The sequence below is a fragment of the Hyperolius riggenbachi genome, chromosome 4 (genome assembly GCF_040937935.1).
Source record: "Hyperolius riggenbachi isolate aHypRig1 chromosome 4, aHypRig1.pri, whole genome shotgun sequence".
Classification (NCBI taxonomy): domain Eukaryota; kingdom Metazoa; phylum Chordata; class Amphibia; order Anura; family Hyperoliidae; genus Hyperolius; species Hyperolius riggenbachi.
In genome coordinates, this window is record NC_090649.1 from 306,620,207 (window position 1) to 306,642,277 (window position 22,071).

General features: G+C 45.2%; 1 protein-coding gene across 5 annotated transcripts in view; it reads right to left on the reverse strand.

The window, feature by feature from the left end:
* AHI1 (Abelson helper integration site 1) overlaps positions 1-22,071 on the reverse strand; it is a 359,799-nt gene that overhangs the window by 102,380 nt on the left and 235,348 nt on the right. The window contains exon 24 of one of the 5 annotated variants that reach the window (XM_068231624.1): positions 4,078-4,159. The exons of the other annotated variants lie outside the window; for them this stretch is intronic. Coding sequence (XP_068087725.1) covers positions 4,151-4,159 — 9 coding nt within the window. The 3' untranslated portion in view covers positions 4,078-4,150. Of the gene's footprint in view, positions 1-4,077; positions 4,160-22,071 lie in introns of those variants that run through there. 5 annotated transcript variants of the gene reach the window in all.

Genomic DNA, 22,071 nt, shown 5'->3' on the forward strand with positions numbered 1-22,071 from the left:
GAGATCATACCAATGCCAAATCTTACTTGCACCTGGCTATATGTAATAAAAAAAAAGAAACTGGGTGAGAATCTCTTTTACAATGTTTCCATAGGGAAAACACTGGATATAAAATAAGAGGTGAGGAAATCCTTTTCTATAAATGCAAAAAGAAAAAAAATAGTTTAACTAGACAATTAAAGTGGCATGACAACTCATACTGGCAGTAGCGTACACGGCTTGTCGCATCCACCACCCAAGCCATGCATCTCCCTGATTGCGCTCCTGTAGCTAGGGGCGTTCTGTGCATGCGTAGTTACAAGTATTTACTAGCTGCACATGCGCAGAACGCTCCTGACCACCGAAGCACAATCAAGGAGGCACACAGTTGGGACAGCACATAAGGCATAGTTTGCGATTCAGCCAGTCACTGACTTAAAGGACTTACGAGGCGAATTGCTTAAAAAATGTTATGTACCTCATTGCTAAAGCAGACCTCAGGGCAGACGAACAGCACCTTCCTTTTCACGATCAGGTGCTTTATCAGGCTAATCCAGGTTACATTGCAGCTCCCGACCCTCCACAGGGTCGCCCTAGCAGAATCGCCGCTTTAAAAATCCAACTCCTGCGCAGCTCGCATAGCCGTGGCCGCGCAGGATTACAGCCCCGCTCGTGTCCGCCCTCACTCCGTGCGCTCTACTATACGTCATGTGGGCGGCTCCACATGACCACCCACATGACGAACTACACTGCCAGCCAGCCGCGCCCCCTCAGCAGAGAATACAAGCGCTGAACGAGTGAGTACCTGCTCGTTCAGAGCTTGTATTCTCTGCTGAGGGGGCGCGGCTGGCTGGCAGTGTAGTTCGTCATGTGGGTGGTCATGTGGAGCCGCCCACATGACGTATAGTAGAGCGCACGGAGTAAGGGCGGACACGAGCGGGGCTGTAATCCTGCGCGGCCACGGCTATGCGAGCTGCGCAGGAGTTGGATTTTTAAAGCGGCGATTCTGCTAGGGCGACCCTGTGGAGGGTCGGGAGCTGCAATGTAACCTGGATTAGCCTGATAAAGCACCTGATCGTGAAAAGGAAGGTGCTGTTCGTCTGCCCTGAGGTCTGCTTTAGCAATGAGGTACATAACTTTTTTTAAGCATTTCGCCTCGTAAGTCCTTTAAAGAGTAACCGTGACCAAGAATTTAACTTCACCCCAATTAGTAGCTGAAACCCCCTTTTACATGAGAAATCTATTCCTTTTCACAAAAGGATCATCGGAGGCTCTGTATGGCTGATATTGTGGTGAAACCCCTCCCACAGTTTCCTGTCTGTGAACCTCATTGCATTGTGCCAAAAAAGCAAACAGCATCTCCTTCCAGTGACATCAACTGCCACCAGTAAAAATGTCACCATGTGATACATGTCAGAATGTAAATCAGGGAGAGGAAAGATTTTACAATGGGCAAACACTAACTAAATAATTTATACATAACTATTGTAAAAAAATGAAGCACTTATTACGTTATTTTCACTGGGGTTCCTCTTTAACCACTTCAGCCCTTAGTTTTTTTTTACTTTATGCATCCGAGCAATTTTTACCTCCCATTCATTCGCCTATAACTTAATCACTACTTATTACAATGAACTGATCTATATCTTGTTTTTTTTCCACCACAAATTAGGCTTTCTTTGGGTGGTACATTTTGCTAAGAGCTACTTTACTGTAAATGCATTTTAACAGGAAGAATAAGAAAAAAAACAGAAAAAAATTTCATTATTTCTCAGTTTTCGGCCATTATAATTTGAAAATAATACATGCCTCCATAATTAAAACCCACGCATTGTATTAGCCTAATTGTCCCGGGTATTACACGGTTTAAATTATGTCCCTATAACGATGTATGGCGACAATATTTTTTGAGGAAATAAAAGTGCATTTTTTCCGTTTTGCATCCATCACTATTTACAAGCTTATAATAATAAAAAAAAATAAAATAGAAATATTTCATCTTTACATGGATATTTAAAAAGTTTAGACCCTTAGGTAAATATTGTTTTTGGTATTTATTTTTTTTATTAGACATTTTATTTGGGTATTTTTGGGAGGGTGGGATGTAAATAGTAATTTTTTAATGTATATATGTTTTTTTTCAACATGTAGATGTAGTTTTACTATTTGGCCACAATATGGCAAGGTAGGGGGGACGTAAGAGGCAAAAAGAGTGAGGCTTCTGGGAGAAGCCATCGCTTTTTCTGCCGGGGAAAGGGATCAATGATTGGGCACCATGTCCCAATTCATTGATCCCTGGGATAACGAACCGCGGCCCGGGAGCACTCGTGCACACGATCGGCCGTGGGAGCGCACATGGGCCTTTTAGACGTAGCCTCTACGTCCAAAAGGCTTAAATAGTTAAATTGGGGTGACAATGGAACAAGAGAGGGGACCCAAAGGACACCAAGAGACTTCAAACACTACGGGGAGCTGGAAGAAGCCCCCAGTAAGAAAAAAAAAAATCAACTTTTCCCAACGTCTCAGGTAGACTTTAACCTCTTAAGGACCACAGGCTTTACCCCCCCCCCCCCCCCCGCCAGTGACCAGGCTATATTTTGCAAATAAGCTTGCTGATCCGTGCACACACATAAATCCCCCCCCCCCCCCATTTAAGAGCTTTCTGTTGGTGGGCACTGATCGCTGCTGCAGACAATTTTTTTTTTTTTTTACTATCACTTTAATAGTTTTTTTTTTTTAAATACATTTTTTTCCCCAGATTGCCCTACCTCCCCCCCCCGGCCAGCCAATGACAGTGATCAGCTGTCATAGGCAACAGCTTATGACAGCCGATCGCTCCTGAGCCTCCAGAGCGGACAGGCAAGTGACACGGCTGTCCCCAGCAAAGCGCTGCCGTAGATCGCGGTTTCGCCGTCTAATAGTCTTCTCGCTGCTGGGAGACTGATCTCCATCATTCAAGCAGGGGCGATCCCCAGCAGAACACCCCCCCCCCCCCCTAGGACTTGCCACCAATTGCCATTACACGGTCCTGGGTGAGCAGCCGCATTCACGCCAATCGGCGTGACATGGTTGTAAAGGGGTTAAGGAAGCAACTCTAAAAACCCCACCCTAGTACCTGGAGAGGGTCAAGAGCAGGACGAGCAGCTGCCATGCAATTGCTGCCATTCTGGCAAAAGTCAAGGTATTTAAAGCAACTGTGAACAGAAACTAAATTTACAAAATTGTATGTGAAGTAGTTATGGTAAATAGTTTCCTGGAGTTTCATATTCTCTTTTTTATTTAAATACTTCAATTCTAACTCTGAAGTGCAAACAGCATCTATGTCAGTGTCACAGAAAATCTTGTTCATTCAGCTCCCACACAGGGAAATAATAACCTTTTGAAATTTTCAGCACAGATTATTGTTATTAGGAGAGTTTGTTAATCCAGATATAAGTGTTTTAGTTTCAATTTAATTTTCAGGAGAGTTACAGCAGAAGTTCGACTTTAACTGCGCAAATAAAGCACTGGCTATTAACCCTTGCAAATAAAAAAAAAGTAACAAAAAGTAACAAAAACAAGTTCCTAGAATTTATTATGGAAAGCGTGTAAAAATTATGCACATTACTAAATAGCTAGTGACAATAATTCCTCTTCTGTAAAGCTTTGTGCACACGCTAGATAATTTTTTCAGGCGGCGACTGGTTGGTAACGCTCCTGCCAAGAATTCAGAACACATTGCCAACCACTCAGTGAGCACCCGAGGGATCGCTCTAGAGACTGCAATAGATCTCTAGCCGACCTCATATTAAACCACCACATTTATGTAGAACTTAACTCAAAGTTCCATGAACACTAGCACTAACAAGAATGTTTCAGTCCTTAAGACATGTATGAAAATTCTGATCATGCATCATTATTGTTCTCTACAAAGTGGCTCTGTATCAGCAGTCAAACTCAGCAGCTCTTCGTTTATCAGTTGCTTGTCTTGAACTTGCTGAAAATAGGTAACAAAACTTGCACTCTGCTGCAAAGCTAATATAGACATAATGTCCGTACCTGAAATAGATATGGAAACTTCCATAGATCACTAACTGTGAATATTATTAGCATCTTCTTTGTGCATGTACCATGGTCTTGTGATTGATAACACCATTACTTCGAATTCTCATTCAGCAAAGAAGAGTATAGCTCATTCTGGCTGATGAACAAGAAAGCCACATGTTTAAACAAACATAAATTAAATTACACATTACCAAATACAAAGAACTATCACGTATGTGTATGTAAACAGCTAACTGCACTCCTGTGTGAAAGAATAAAAATGAAATCCTGGGCATTCAGCACCTGTAAGACATAAAACAGCCTCTTGTATAGGAGCCATCCCGCTCCATCCTTTTGACTTTTCTCCATTTCTTCCAACCCACTAGCATAAACATTTTATTGATCTTGGATGGCTCAGATGCAGCAAAGACTACATTTACACAGGGATGAAAAAGTATTCCAGATCATAGGATTATTGCAAATCCCAAACTACACTAGTATGGCCCCTAATTAGTTATTAGTAGTGCAGAACCTAAGGCAGGCAGGCAAGCCTTCATAATGCACCAAGTGCCTCAGAGCAGATGTACCTGCTGCATCCACATTTACCTTAACCGCTGCAGTTCACTGTTAATATTGTTACTAAATTTCACACATGGTAAGGACTGGATGGTGGCTGCAGTACAGCTTACTTCCAGGAGGGGGAGATCCCAAACAGACCTGATAGCAAACAAATATTTTACAATAATGAGCAGAGTTTAAACATGAGAGTACATTTACTTCTGTCCCTAATCTTTAGTAATGTGGAAGTAAAGCATGAAAAACTGTAATACATTCACTAAAGAGGAGACAAAAGAAAATATGGATTTGGAAGACACGAACTGTTGCAAAATACTTCAAATATTGCATAACTTGTGTGACTAATTGTGCCTTTTATCAGTTGTGTAGTATGTGGTTGAAATGTATTGTGGCATCAGTGTGTTCACGTCTGAGGCTGATATTTGATCACAGATAAGTATGTAGAGTTGTCCTAGATGTAGTGCTACATTTAGGCTATGTTTCTACTTGTGCGTTTTGTGTCAGTTTTTTTGCTCAGAAAATTTGCATAGATTTTAAAACTAATGTTAGTCAATGCAGCTGTTTCCACTCTATGCGAATTTTCGCACGCGTGAAAAAATCTGAGGTCCTGCATCATATTTTCGGACATTGCGTAAGATTCGCGTACAATGCTTTTGTATAGGCAATACGAATTCTTGCGTTATTTACGTGAAAATTCGCATTAGATCCATGGTTACAGGAAATTGTCAGCAGTCATGACTAAGCTGTTACTAGGCAGATTATGTATATTAAACTAATGCGAATTTTCACGTACGAAAATTCGCATAAAAACGCATACAAATTTAAATGCAAATTTTCACCAATCAGAAAAATCTTATATGATTTTTTTGCAGGCGAAAATGTAACGCTACAGTGGAAACCTAGCCTTAGCTCACTGTGTATCGCCTTTACATCGCTCAGTAACGTGGAATGAATGCAGTTAACACCTTACACCTTTTACCAAGACTAAAGGATCACTTTATACAATCATAATTTATATTTTTGCCAGGTTTTACTGAAGAGGCAGAGTTAAAAATCAAGGCAGGCTGCTGACCCAGGGAACACTAGGGAATAAACATGACTGAAATACAGCATACACTGCATGTAAACAGAGATGGTCATCATCCCCACAAACATAGAACCCATGGGAAACCTGGGTCAGGTACCATGTGTATTCCTACTGAAGAAAGAAAGAGGAAAGAGACATCCGGGCACCTTCCGTCTGCAAATTTATTGTGTAATGTCCACATCCATTAGGGTTACATACCACAAGTGCATTCCACAGGTGGTCAATATGGTGGCGGTGAGGTGGAGGTGGGGATGCCGGGCATCAGTTGGGGCTTGCGATGGCCGTTTCGCATCTCACTAGACGCTTGGTCACGCTGTGCTCCAGTTCCATGTGTATTCCTATACAACATTAGCAACAACAATATCTTCCTCTGCAGGGTCATTTGACTTTACAGGGAAATAACTCCACATTATTAAATCATAGCATTCAGGAGAAATGCTACAATACTCATCACAACTTCACTGCAGGCTCTGCATTTAAGTACCCAGTGATTTCACCAATCCTTAAACTGAACTCATCCTCCCTCCTTGAGCTCTTCTACTCATACAAGTGTCTCAAAGTCACAGGGTGGAAGGGACACAAACAAAAGGTTAAGGACAAACTGAAACCCCACGTGCTCCTGGGCCTCTTATAACTTTCCCATGCCTCTACTTCACAAATTTAAAAGAACTTCAAGTAATTCTAATGCGTGGCTAACCAATGGTTTCTGATGTTCTGTAGAGAAGCCCTTGTGTAGAAGGCCATGAATATGGGTACTGATCATCAAACAGTGATCACTTCCAGGGGCGTAACTAGACTTAATAGGGCCCCCCTGCAAAAATGATGGGATGGGATTGGGAGCCGGCGAACAGCAGCAGAGAGTGTTCTGCTGTGAAACAGGAAAAAATTACACATGCTCCTGTGCACGATTTTTGTGAGTGAATGGGGGGGGGGGGGGGTTTGCGAATTGCATGCACTTGAGGTTGGGGGGGGGGGCACAAAGCCTCTGGATCCTCCTGTGATGGCAGGGGTCACAGGGGTGATTATATAAACCGGTTTTGTGGCTTGTACCCAAGAAAGGTCTGTGCATAAATTTGCATGATAAATGTGGTTTCTGGACATCAAGAGTTGGCACAACCACGAATGACCACAAAAAAACAGATGTAGATTTAAAGGTATAACGCACCACGTCTAATTATGGCCAAAACATTTATTGCACAGACAGTAGGACACACATACTCTCTGGCATCAATGAACAAACAACATGCACAACATTAAAATTATCCTGTACAGAATATGATTAAACCCATGAGGCTACCACCGGGGTCATATAAACATACCGCGCAATGCCTGAAAGCAGTACTATATTCCTACTCACAAGACCTGCTGTGCTTCGTAAATAAATGCAAGCTCATTTTCACAGATGTGCGCTGGAATAACAGTCTATCAATATCTCACCCACAGATGCTTTTGGGTGATATGAGTGGCTGTATGGATTAATGAAAGAGTTCAAATCAATTAATGTGGATTACACCATATCACAGTTAATTCTCCTTTGTATATTAGTATTTCTTCTTGCTTCACATAAAGTTGGATAAGGTAAAGAAGATACTTGCGTTTAGAAGATGCAGCTACTGCAACTGGTGCAGATTCATGTGCCACTACGTATGGGAGACAATTCTGGCTTCTGACATGCCAGTAAGCTGGTGTTAATGGACCCAATTGTCTTCTCCAGTGATCGCTGTGCACTGTACCAGGTGTGCTTTGTGGGAAAGTTGAGTGCTTGAAGGACTTACGAGCCCAAATACCTTAAAAAAAGAGCGTGGATCATGGGGGGGAGGTCCTAGAGCTGCGCAGCCGCACTAACGTGTATGCGGACTGCGCAGCCGCGGCCAGCTCCGGCGGCCATATTAGGAGAGGAAAGAGAGCACGACCCCGTCTGTGGGGTCGGGAGCGGCACGGGGGGCTATCACACTGCGGGGACCCGGCGGAACTGCACGGAGGGCGCGGATGGCATTCTCCGTGCATTTAAAAGTGATCTTTTTTAACGTATTTGGGCTCGTAAGTCCTTTAAGAGGTCAGGTCGCAGGGGTGATTGCTACACCCATGATCACTTCGTGTCTATAGGTCTAGGGAAGATGGTTGCACTATATAACTCTAAAATAATAATATGGGTATTCAGTTTGTCTCTCTTGTTTAATACCAATTACAAAAATCTATCATGATTTTTTTTTACCTGCCCAAAAATGCCAAGAAAGCATTTGAGAGAGAGTGGCCTATGATGAAAATGTTAAAATTTGCCAGCAGCCAAGATACTGTCTTGAATAACTTCACTGCACACAAATAAGAGTGTGAGAGTGAACGGTAACAGATTCCTAGGTCTCATTTGGGAAATAGCCCCCACCAGGGCCACTGCTAACCACCAGGTACTTCTGCTTTTTCCCTAAAGTTTTTCTAAGTTTAGTTTAACCACTTTGTCCTTTGATACAGTATATCTACGTCAGCTGTTTAGATTTAACATGGCGCTGGTGCTTGGCTGCCTCGGCACACAGCTCCCGTGGATTTCCTCTTTTTCGTTGCTTTTTCATTGTTTTTTTTTAGTTTTTTCGTTGTTTTTTTCTTTTTAGTTTCAGGAGAGTAGTAGAGAGTAGTAGAGTAGAGTAGAGTTTTAGCAGCGTTAGCACAGCTTTAGCATAGTTAGAGCCTTAGGTGTAGGCACAGTTCCCGAGGCCACATACCTTCTGATCGCACGGGAAGCAGCTGCGGACGGTCTGGCCCCGGTCTCCCGCACCCACCCTGGTGCTCGATCCCAGAGGGACCACCTCCGGGCTCCACCAGAGGGATTGTGGCTGTGTCCCCGGGTCCTCGCCGCTGAGTCTGCGCTGACGGAGTGACCACATCCCGGCACCATCAGTGGGATTGCGGCTGTGTCCCCGGGCCCTCGCCAGAGTCTCCTGGACCATGTACTCTCCGACGATCAGGCTGGTCTCCAGCCGTGGTGGCTGAGCTCGCAGCGCAGCCCTTCTGCCACAGCTGCGGGCAACTGCTCTCCAGCCCGACATCTCCAGCTCCCACGTGCTCACAACGTGGTCTGCTTCTCCGGGTGGGCCCAGCATCAGAGGGGAGGCTGACACCGCTAGCTGGATACCAGCGCAGCTGACTCGCTATCGGCACCTCGGCCACCCATGGGGTAGCACCGCATCACGCCTGGAAGGACTCCGCAGCACCCCTCCTCCCTCCACAAGGCTCCTTCATCGCCTGCATCTCGGCCACCCACGTGGAAGCAGGCCTCACCGCAGCTAATCTCCACCGCCTGGAAGTCCTCACCGCTGCCTGGCAGCCGCAGCACCCCTCCTTCATCGCATGCTCGGGTAAGCCTGCTGCCCCTACACACTGGCTGCTGCCCCCTGCCGTTAGAGCCCGCTGAACAGGCCCTGCCCTGCACTGCCACTACACAGGATACAAAAGGGTCACATGTGCCGGCTCCCCACATGTTTTCACTCTGGCTTCGAGGCACACAGCACAAAAGCGCACTGCGGAATCGGCTCCTAATATTGGTGCACTTGGTCTGCTTATCCAATCTGCTCTGTGGCATATGGTCTGCATATGGTCGGGGATGAACTGTTATCAAACTGCACTGAGGCTTATGAACTTATAAACTATTAGTTAACCGCACTGGTGCATATGGTCTGTCATTTCACTGTACTGTGGCATACGGACTGTTATCTAACCACACTGGGGCATATGGACTGTTATTTTACTGTACTGTGGCACACGGACAGTTACCTAACCACACCAGAAGGAGCATATGGTCTGTTATCAAATCTACTTTAACTGCACTGTGGCTCATGGACTGTTATATCTGCACTGCGATATTTGGACTGTTTTTTAACTACTTAACTGCACTGAGGCATATAGGCTGCTACTTAACTGCATTGTGGCACTTAGCTTTGTACCCGCACATGGGCTGTGCATTGACTTACTACCTGTTCGGGGAATATGGGCTGTGCTGTCCGCTAACCAGCATCGGGAGCTTCATGCATGTATGTCTTTCTGCCACTCTGCAGTCTCCCACTGAGTGGGTTCTACACCCATGGATCCCACAAGGCACCCCCCACGTACCACCTACTCTAGGGCACAGCTCCTCACATGGGAACATACTGCAGCCCTACACCCAGAGGACAGTTTCCTGTCCAACTCCGTATGGAGCCACGTCCAGAAAATCACTGCCCCCGAGCTAGAAACCCGCACAAGCTGGCGACACAGAGGCTGTCGAGCGGGCGCACGGGTGAGACTGAAGAGGAAGGGCCTGCGGACAGCCATCCCTGCAGCCCTCCTCGCAAATGTCCGCTCCCTCCCCAATAAGTTAGATTAACTTAGACTCCTCTGGGACAAATGCGAACTCGGCAACAACACCCCAATTCTATGCTTCACAGAAACATGGCTCCATGATAACATCCCTGATAGCGCACTACAGCTCCCAGGCTTCAGCCTCATCCGCGCAGACCGTGACAGCATCCTGACGGGGAAAAAGAAAGGGGGAGGCATCTGTTTTTACATTAGCTCTGCTTGGTGCTCCAACTCCACCGTACTTGCAAAGAAATGTACACCAGAGCTAGAGCTCCTTCTGGTAAACTGCAGACCGACATACTCACCTAGGGAGTTCTCCTCCTTCGTTCTCGCTGGTGTGTATATCCCACCTGATGCTGAGGTTAAAAATGCCCTGAGTGAGCTCACCGACACTATCGCGCAATGGGAGACAGCCCTCCCGGACTCACTGTTCATTCACTCGTCATGGGCGATTTCAACAGGGCCAACCTCCGCCAAGAGCTTCCCCGCTTCCATCAGCATGTCACCTGCCCCACCAGGAATGCCAACACACTGGACCACTGTTACACGGTCCTGAAGGATGCCTACAAAGCCACCCCTTGGGCGGCTCTAGGTTCATCTGATCATTGTCTCATCCACCTGATACCAACTTACAGGAGACGCCTGGAGACATCGAAACCGGTCCTCAAATCCTCCAAAGTGTGGTCAAGCGAAGCGAAGCTACAACTTCAGGCCTGCTTCGACTGCACAGACTGGCAGACCCTGGAATCGCCAAACTTGGACGAATGGGCTGACAATGTTACCTCTTACATTAACTTCTGTGAGAATCACTGCATACCAACAAAAACCTTTAAACTGTATCCTAACGACAAACCGTGGTTCTCAAAAAAACTACGGCAACTGCGCAGAAGCAAAGAGGACGCGCACAAGTCAGGAAACCAAGATGAATACAGAAGGGCAAGAAACGACCTAAACAGAGAACTGAGGGCTGCCAAGAAGGGCTTTGCGGACAGACTGGAACAGAACCTCTCCTCAAATGACCCGCGAGCTGTGTGGAAAGGGCTTAGGGCCGCAACCAACTATAAGCCTCCCCCGCAGCATGCAACACCGAGCGCTGAGCTCGCCGAGAATCTCAGTGAATTTTACTGCAGATTTGAGAACCAGTCTCCCTCACAGCTACGGGCACCTCTCCCCTCCTCTGCCACTGAGGCCCCGAGACCAGACACGCCCCCTCCACCGGTGAACGAGGCGGATGTTCTGAAACACTTGTTAAGGATAAATGTCAGAAAAGCCTCCGGCCCGGACGGGGTGTCACCAGCCTGCCTGAAAACCGGCGCTCGACAGCTCGCCCCTATTCTTTCCTCCATCTTCAACAAGTCCCTTCAGAGCGGGAAAGTCCCCGCTTGCTTCAAGAGGTCCACCATCATCCCTGTCCCCAAGAAGCAAGGCGCCACCGACCTCAACAACTTCAGGCCCGTGGCACTTACATCAGTCATCATGAAGGTTCTTGAAAGGATGGTGCTCCCCCTCCTCAAGCTCACCACTGAGGCCCTGCTGGATCAGCATCAGTTCGCATACAGAGCAAACAGGTCCACCGACGACGCCATCAATATCTGCCTGGAGCTCGTCCATGATCATCTGGACAAACCCGGCACGTATGCCAGGATCCTCCTTCTTGACTTCAGCTCAGCGTTCAATACCATCAGCCCCAAAATACTCCAGGAGAACCTTGCCGCACTCGGGGTCCACCCCACTCTACGCCTGTGGATCACGGACTTCCTCACCAACAGATCCCAGGTCGTTAAGCTAGGCACCATCTCCTCTCAACCTCGGATTACAAATACAGGAGCACCGCAAGGGTGCGTCCTGTCGCCGTTCCTGTTCTCCCTGTACACAAATGCTTGCAGATCCACAGCGGACTCCGTCAAAGTGATCAAATTCACTGACGACACCACCATTGTCGGCCTCATCACTAAAAATGATGAGGAAGCGTACCGCCACCAGGTTGAGAGCATCTGCCACTGGTGCAGGGAGAACGGGCTGGTCCTAAACACGGCAAAAACTGTTGAGATGATTGTGGATTTTAGAAAGCACGCCATAGCCCCCCCTCCAATCCGTATTGACGACAAAGAAGTGGTAAGAGTTCCCGGTTCCGACTTCTGGGCACAACCATCTCCAAGGACCTGAAGTGGAAGGCAAACACCTCCTCCATCCAGAGGAAAGCCCAGCAGAGGTTATACTATCTCCGTCAACTGAAGAAGTTTGGCATGTCCCCGAAACTTCTGACCAGCTTCTACTCTGCCACAATTGCATCTGTCCTCAGCTCTTCCATCCTAGTCTGGTATGCAAGCTCCTCCGCCAGCGACAGACACAAGTTACAGAGAGTCATCAGATCAGCGGAGAAAATCATAGGAAATTCACTACCCGCTCTGGACCTCCTCTACCACTCAAGACTGAGCTCCAGAGCTTTGAGGATTGTAAAGGACCCCTCACACCCTGGCAACCGTTTTTTCAGCCAGCTTCCTTTAGGCCGGAGGTACCGGTCCATCTACACCAGGACCACTAGACACAGAAACAGCTTCTTCCCCTCAGCTGTAAACTCACTAAACTCTCTCCATGCACTCCACACTACAACGTGACCATGTTTTGCTGCCACACATATCCCTCACTCACCTGAGTGCTGTACAACTATGCAAAAATTTGAGTGTTGTTTGCTTGGCTGTTTTCTCTGTATGCAATGTCTGATATAGTGTCGATCCTTTCTGATGTACTCTGTGTACCCTATCCTACCTGTATCCTGTACGTGCCAAGACCAGACCAATTCCGGGCACGACCCAGTCGTGCTTTGCGAAAATAAAGATTCTGATTCTTCTTCTGATTCTGATGTGGCACTCTCCAAGCCACAGCCACATAGATATACTGACCTGCTTGCAGCCCTGTTTTGCAGGAACAGGTGCGCTTCAGAGCGCACCTCCCGGCACGAACACCTGCAATACTAATTGGTGAAAGGGAAAATGTTCCCTTGTAGCCAATTAGTAACCCCCCCCCCCCCCCCAGCGGTGATCCTTCATCTCTCCCCTCGGTGGCCAGATCTGTTAAAAAAAAAAAAAGGATCAGAAAGCAGCCTGACTTACCTTTTCTTGTTCCAGCGATCAGCCTGCAGCCCGAGCCTCCTATCCCCGCTCTGCACGCAGCCCTGTGATGCTGAATAGCCGGTCCCAGCTTGATGACGTCATCAAGCCGGGACCCGGTAGCCGGCATCACAGGGCTGCGTGCAGAGCGGGGATCGGAGGCTCGGGCTGCAGGCTGATCACTGGAACAAGAAAAGGTGAGTCAGGCTGCTTTCTGATCCTTTTTTTTTTTTTTTTTTCAAATAAATTTTTATTCAAGTTTTATAACATAAAACAAACATCAAGACAATAAAACAGAGCATCGACATCTCAGTAGTGGCCATAATGTGGCAGAATCATGAAAACTTGCAGCTATATAAAAGGAGTAAAAAGTGACGAGTCACATCTTGCAGTATTGATCAGGTTAAGAGTGATCTTGCTTAGGCAGTTTTTTCAAGAGAAGCTAGGAGATATGTAGTCCAGAGGCCTGGAGACGGCAGATCTTAAAAAAGCTACTCCAGTGTGAGTTCTCCGATTTTATGAAATTTGCAAGCATATGTGAGATGCATAATATAATACACTGCGAGAGCAGATGCCCAAAGAGAAGAAAGAAAAGGCGTGGGGGGGGGGGGGGGGTGGAGGGGGACGCCCTGAGGTATATTGTCGAGCACAAGGCAAACTCCTGTCCGCGCAATTTACAAGGCAAACTCCTGTCCGCATATCATAGAGCTGGGTTTCATTACATTGTTTCAATTAAGAAGAAATGAAGGCCTTACCTCTATCCGAGTCCCTAAAGTCTATCCACACTGCCCATCTCTTGACAAAGGCCTCAGCATTGTTTTGTACAGGCGTATATAAACCCTCCATACGCATTATGAGGTTAATTTCCTTGAATAACTCGGTCATAGTCGGGATTGTGGTTGACTTCCAATATCTAGCTATGAGTAATCGGGCTGATATCAATAATTGAGGGGTTCGCGATTTCTTAATGTTAGAAGTTCTCCCAGGAAGTAAGGTAAGCAATGCTGTTGAGGCCTGTAGGGGCAGAGGTGAGCAGTACAGGAATTGGTGAATCTTAAAGACCTTTTCCCAAAATATACCTGTATTAGGGGACATGCTCACCACATGTGGAAGTATGTGCCAACAGCCCGAGAGCATCTCCAACAGAGGTCTGGGGTCTCCTTGCTAAATTTGGCTACCTGTACTGGGGTCCGGTACCATCTTGCGTAAATTTTAAAGTTTCTTTCCGGGAAATTCAGGGAAGCTGAGGATTTGTGTATTAATTCAAATATTTTTTCCCAGTCCTCAGCAAGTAGGGGCTGACCCAGATCTCTGTCCCAAGCATCTGTTAAATTCAGGAGATCCTCGTCACTGCCAGCACATACAAGGTGAGTATAAATAAGAGAGACTTTATGTTCCAATGAGGTGGACGCGGCACAAAGGCGTTCAAAAGGAGTTAAACTTCTATGGATGTTGGCTTTAGCGGTCAGAGATTTATAGAACCAGGAAAGTTGAGACCATAGCAACCAATCTATGAGTGGGGGAGCATCAGGGTTGCCCAAATTATCTTTAGAGATGAGTTTGCCTCCTGCTATAATGTGTCTAATTTGGGGCCAGAAGTCCCGATTCCATCCCAGTATGGAGCGCTCTCTGACGCCTACAGCAAAAAGAGGATTGTCTAATAGGGACATAAGTGGACTACAATCAGAGGATAATTTCAGGCCTTCCTTGAGTTCATTCCATCTCTTGATGACAATTATTGACCAATAGGCCAAGCCATCTACACCCAGGTATGTGTTGCGTGGAATCCATAGCAAGGCTCTAGTGTCAAGGTGTGATAATGATGTTTCGAGGGAAACCCATTGTTTGTTTTCTCTGTCTTGGAACCAGTTTAATGTGGGTTGACAGCGTTATAGTAGGCTTTTATGTCTGGCAAACCCATGCCCCCTTCAGATTTAGGTCTAGTTAGAATTTTGAATTTCGTCCTATGCGTTTTTCTCTGCCGAAAGAAAGTTAGCATTAAAAGATTGGAGTTTTTTTTAGGTACGTGGTTGGTAAGCTGATGGGTAGGGCTTGAAGGGTGTATAGAATTTTGGGTAGAGTGTCCATTTTAACGACATTAATTCGGCTGGACCAGGTTAGTTTAAGATTGGACCAATTATCCAATTCCTGTTGAAGCTTAGATAACAATTTGGGGTAATTAAGGTGGAAAAGTTGTGTTGTGTCGTTAGGAATAAGCACTCCTAAATATTTAATGTGATGAAGTTGCCAACGAAATGTAAAGGAGCTCTGGAGAGTATTTTCGGTGTGCAAGATTAGGTTGATATTGAGAACTTCTGTCTTACTAATGTTTATTTTGAAATTACTGACATTTCCAAATTTTTCCAGTTCTGACAAGACATTAGGAAATGTGATATGTGGGTTAGAGATGTAAATTAAAAGATCGTCAGCAAATAGGGAAAGTTTGTATTGCTGGTTGTTTATATGCAAACCTTGAATTGATGGATTTTGCCGAAGTGCAATAGCTAAATGTTCCATACAGATTACATAGAGTAGTGGGGAGAGGGGACAGCCCTGTCTAGTCCCGTTTGCTATGTTGAAGGCATCCGATATGGTCCCATTAATTTTAATATGTGCGCTGGGGTTCTTATATAAAGACATTATTTTGCTTTTACAGTTAGCACCCATTCCCAACTGTTCCAGCGAAAGCTCAAGAAAGAGCCAATGGACCCTATCGAATGCCTTCTCAGCATCAACCACATGACGCATAGAGGGGAGTTCGTTTTTTTTGGCATAGTGGATTAGTGAAACGGTTTTCAGGGTGTTGTCCATAGCCTCCCTTCCCGTGACAAAACCCGATTGGTCTGTGTGAATGACATCTGGCAACAAGGGTTTTAGCCTTTCAGTCAAAAGTTTGGCGAAGAGCTTCAAGTCGATATTGATCAATGATATGGGCCTATAGTTGGTACAACTGTTGGGATCCTTACCGGGTTTGGGTATGACAGTGATATGTGCTGTTGATGTTTGTGGTGTGAAAGTGTGTGAGTAGTCGATGGAGTTAAAAGTTTTAAGTAGGATTGGAGACAATAAGGAACAATATTGCTTATAGAAGGGGCCGGTAAGGCCATCCGGGCCAGGGCTTTTCCCATTTTTTTAGGGCTCTAATGCCAGAGATTAGTTCGTCTTCCGTGAATTCCTCATCCAGCGCCTGGAGGGCTTCTGTGGGTAATGCAGGGAGGGGCGTATTCTTGATGTAGTCAGTTATTTTTTCTTTTAGGCGGATTGGATCCATGTCATAATATTTGCATTTGATATTATACAGAGAGGACTAATAGCTGTGCAACTCCCTGGCTATTTCAGATGTCTTATGCTTAGTTTGGCCTTTAGAATCCTTGATGGAGAAAATATTTGTGGAAGAGGGGTTTGGGTGCAGATATTTAGCCAGGAGAGTGCCACATTTCCCACCTTGGTGGAAGAGGGTACTGCTGAGTCTCTCTCTCGCAGAAAGAGTCTTTTGATCAAGAATGGATAAAAGAGAGTTCCTTGTATTAGACAGCAAAAGGTCTTTAGTGGGGGTATAGTTATCTTTAAGTTCTTGTTCTAATGAGTTGATATCTTGAAGAAATTGGGCAATCTGGGCAGAACGCTCTTTTTTTAAAGTCTGGAACCGTGGGAAATAAATACCCCTCTAAGGGCACACTTTAAAGTTTCTTATTTAATAGTATCTGAGGTGTCATCAGATGAGTGATCACTACAGAAATTTTCGATGGATCTTTTAATGTCTGCAGCACATGCTGGGTCTTTTAGTAAATTGTCGTTTAATCTCCATTGGTTCTGGAAACTGCTTGCCAATGGAGAAAGAACAGTAGATGGGGGAGTGGTCCGACCAAATTCTGTTGCCTATAGACGCCTGGATGTCACTCTCCAGAAGTTTTTGAGATATGAAAATATAATCAATTCGACTGTGAGAATGATGGACAGAGGAGAAAAATGAGTAATCTCTTTCTGTAGGGTGGAGGATCCTCCAGGCGTCCACCAGGCAAAGAGAGCGTAATTTAGTTTTAAGTTCTAAAATAATAGATTTGGGAAGGGAGGGACGCTGTGAGGAGGAGTCCAACAAGGGATTGAAACAGAGGTTAAAATCACCGCCCAATATGATCATTCCTTCAGCGAAGGTGGCTAGTTTAGATAAGTAGGATGAGAGTGTGCGACCTTGATTGGAATTGGGAAGATAAAGGTTTGCTAGAGAGTGTATCTGGTTTCGTGAATTTGAACTATGAGGAAAAGATATCGCCCCTGGGTGTCGGAGAGATCTTTTAAGATTGTAATGTTTAGGTTTTTATGGAATCCTATTGATACCCCTTTGGCTTTATTAAGAGGGCTGGTGCTGTGGTGCTACCTGTTGTAATATCTTGATTTAATGGTGGGGACCCCTCCCTCTTTAAAGTGTGTTTACTGTAGAAACAAGATGGAAGCTTTGAGTTTGTGCATGTGGTGTAGAACTTGTGATCTTTTAGTAGGGGAATTAAAACCTTTTACATTGTAGGAAGCTATCTGACATCTCTCCATTTTTGTAGCTGGTGTAGGACTTAGGACGTGATGTTCTATTGGTGGTTGTAGTAGAAAGCAGGCCTCTGAAGCATGTAGTAAGATGCTGGCGCTGGGAAGGACAGGGGAATGAAGGGGAGGAAGAGGGGAAGAATGAAAGGGTATCAGTAATAGAAGAGAAAAAACAACACTTAACTGTAAACAGAAAAATCAGGTGAAAAGTCAGCCTGAATTGTAATGAAGTAACCTTCAGAGAACACCACACTGGCATTGCAAGCAACCCACCTAGCCATGACTAATAACTTACACATGAGATCAAAAACAGCTCATTTACCTTATTCAGCTAATGACTAAACCAAAGCCGATGACGTGTCCAGGGGGAGGGGGCGGAAATGCCCTGTAAGAGCATAGTTATATCGCATTTATGAGTAGTCTATGGGTAGTTTCCCTGAAGGAAGACTCTATCAGAATGGTCTTTAATGTTTTAGGTTAAGCCCGGGTCCTATTCCAATCAGGACTTTTGCTTAGTGCGATATGACAGCTTATTAATATTGGCTAGAAGAAGTGGTCAAAGGGTTTCACAATAATGACCATCAGAGTCCCCTCCCCTGGAAATTCACCAGCCAATTCTAGGAAAACCAAAACAGCAGCCCATGAGGTATAATGCCAAGGCGTGCAGCATATTTAGATCAACATCTCCGTGACCTAAGGAGGTCAAGAGGGATGTTGTTCCAAGACATCCAAGTTAAGAATAACAGTTAGCAGGACAGCAAAAAACACGAAAAATGACATTGCAGCGTTAAAATGCAGATAGGTAGGTGCTAGTTAGCGGTTCGTGTTAGCTCTTTGCAGCCTGCTTCTAGGTGGGACTCTCTTCCACCTCTCCCTTTGCGGCATGGCCAGGGTTGATGTTTGGATTGGCCATTCATCGAGTTCGATTACTGGTAGATCAAAGGTATCCCTGACTTTTTGTAGGTCCTGGGGAGAATTGAAGGTGACGGATTTGCCGTCTTTGCTTATGTGTACAGAAAAGGGATATCCCCAACGATACAAGATGTCACGGTCCCTGAGGATTTCAAGCAGAGGTTTGATGGCTTTGCGTAGCTGCAAGGTTAGGCTTGAGAGATCAGGCAATAGGTGTATTTTGGCACCGTCAAAGTCTATTTCTCCTTTTGTGCGGGCGGCCTGCATAATTGCAGCTTTCTCTTTAAAGAAATGAACTCTGCAAACAATGTCGCGTGGTCTGGCCGGGTCATTACTTGTGGGCCCTACCGTCCTATGGGCTCTGTCTATTTCGATTTTGTTCCCAGTCGGCGCATTTAAGAACAAATTGAAAATCGCCTCAGCCGTGGCCATAATGTCAGGCGCTCGGGTAGATTCAGGTACACCTCTGATACGGATATTGTTCCGTCTTTGACGGTTTTCAAGATCGTCTATTTTCATATACAGGGCTGAGATGTGCCCTGAGTGAGCATTGATGGTAGTTTGTTGGGATTTTAGGGTGGTATTTATGTCCTCCTGTTGTTTCTCTACATCTTCCACCCTTTTTGTCACATGGCTGAAATCTTGGCGGAATTCGGCCATCTCCTGCTTGTAATTGTCCATTATGCGCATTACACCGTTTTCAAGATCTTGTTTAGTCGGCAGGGATCTAATGTATTCATGGAGGTCGACTTCTATGTAAGATTCAGCTCCCTCAGAGGTAGGAGAGAAAGAGGAGGGCAAGGTATGGCTGGGTGCACGTGGGGAGTTGTGCGGGGTGGAGGCACCTGATGTTACATGACTGGAAGTGTTCTGTATGCGGTGCGAGAGATCAGGGCTCATACCTTGTTTTTGCTGCTGGTTGGTTTTCTCCCTGCTCGGGGATGGGGTCGGGTTGCGGATGTCCGGATCTGGACTCTCGCGGGTTTCATCCATCAGTGGCTGCCCACTTGTTGGAGAGCTCTGCAGGGTGAGCTTCGGCGACTTTCCTTCCCGGCGGCCATTTTGGGGGGATTGTGTAGGCCGTTGCGCCATGCTGGGAGATGTCGCAGTAGGGCCCGGATTACTGCAGGCATGGTCTCCGTCATCAGGAGAGGATGCGGGACAGTGAGAGGCTGTCTCAGAGCCGTGAGGAGGTGAGCTGAGGTTTGCGATGGGAGAGCCGCGGCTTGCAGTGCCGTTTGGTGTCTCTCTCATGGTGTCCGCCTCCCTTTCTTGTAGTCTCCTCTCAAGCGGTCGAAGGAACCGTTGGATCTGGATGGCTTAGTCTGCTTGGCTCTCTTTCCCTTCTTTTTGCTGTTGCCCATTAGCGGTTTTGGTCCGGTGTGGAGCGTCCGGCCATTAGCAAGCCACGCCCCCCTGATCCTTTTTTTTAAAGCAGTAGGATCAGCCATACTATTCCAGGGAAAAAACACACACATATATAAGTAGATAAATACTTGATCTACTTGCATAACACATGTATTGTACTGTACACGTTTTGATTTCAGTGAATGTTATATAGTATAGGACAAGAATTCTGTTCCTGGTGGGGGCCATGTATTTTGCCCACAGTAAAGGCTAACTCGTGATGTCATTTCTGCCCTTTACTTTTTTTTCTTGTCTCCTCCAATCACTGAGTCACCTCAGCTTTGCTTGTAAACACAAGTGAGTAGGGGATCAGGTTTCAGATAAGCAGCAGACAGGGAAATAAAGGGAAGAGGAGGAATATATTATAGATAAAAAGAACCCCCAGTATGCAATTCTTTTGCATCGACTAATAAAGAGCCAGTGCTCCTAAGGTATATGATAACTCCAAATCATAACAGAAGAAAACGTTTTGAAAGTTTTGAATGCAGGATTAGCATCTTTATCACTTAATACACTCAGACCAGTTGCTGTTGAAATTTGATTTTTATGGTGACGATACCGCTTTAACAGATCTGGCTGGCCCTTATGGGGGTGTGTGGACCCCAGGTGGAGGGTGGGGGGCAAAATGTGCAGCTGGGGGGGGAATAAAGTAAGAGGGGATACATTTTAATTTTAAGTGCATAATTTTATACTGGAGGCAGATCTGGCTATAATGGGGGGGGCCCTAATCCTGGGTGCACCCGCAAATCCTGAGGGTGCATATGGCTATAATGGGGGACCACTATTCCTGGGGACACATTTAGTTATAATGAGGGGCAGTAATCCTGGGGATACATCTGTCTATCTATACTGGGAGGTGCCAAACAGAGGACACATCGGGCTATACTGGGGGTGACTGATATTGGGGACACATCTGGCTATGGAAGGGGGGTCTGATACTCAGGACACATTTTGCTATCTATACTGGGGGACATAATACTGGTCACATGTTTTTATCTTCTGTGGCACTTTTTATTTTTAAACTGGAATTGATAAAAAACTGAGCAAAAATGCATTTTTTTTCATTTTTCCCCTCTTTTTCCCATGAAAATGCATAGAAGACTTTTTTGGTCTAGGGACAAAATACCCGCCAATGAAAGTCTAGTTTGTCCTGAAAAAAACGATACCTAGATCATTTAGGTGTTGTGAGTAGGGATAAAGTTATGGCTGATTAAAAAGGGGAATTGCTAAAACGTCAAAATTGCTCTGGTCAATAAGGGCAAAACAAGGTCTGGATGCGAAGTGGTTAAAACACTTTAAACATTGATGGAAGGTATTAATTTTCTGAAATAATTTCTAACAAAGGCAGTTACCGGTATGTCTATTCTCGCTTGCACAAATATTCAAAAGTATTCTGTAAAATGTTTAGATCACAAAACAAATTTCATGTAAAGTACTACATAGAATATAATGCCATTTGAGAGATCTTTTGGATATTGCCATTAAACTAATCACCAACTCATAACTATGCATTTATATAATGCTAACTTTTTTTTAACACTTTATAGAGTGTATTAACCATTTTAGCCCACATCAGTTTTCACCTTCAAGACAGAACCAATTTTCCCGTCAGAGCTCCTCCCATTCATTCGCCAATAACTTTATCACTACTCAAAACACGTAAATGATCTATATCTTGTTTTTTGTGAGCTATACAGTACTTTTCAGTAATTACTTTATTTTCTATGCATTTTTTAGGCAAATACACACAAAAAAAGAAAAAATACACTATTTCTTCAATTCCATGTCCCCTATAACTGTCGGCCATAAAAAAATCAAAAATCAATCCTTTATTTTTATCTGTTTAACAAGTAATAAGGATGCTAACCAGGCAATCCAAAAGCTAACAAATCACTTACTTTTCTTCTCCATAAAACATCATTACCCAATTTCCCTGGCTCTTATTTGGTACATCTACTGCACAAAGGAAGTTGCAGGGAATGCTATTTTTTTTCTTCTTTACTTTCCCCATTAAACTTAAAGGGACTCCGAGCTCAAAAAAAAAAAGAAAGTTGTACTCACCATGGGCTTTCTCCAGCCCAGTGCTGGTCGGGAGGTCCCACGCCGGCG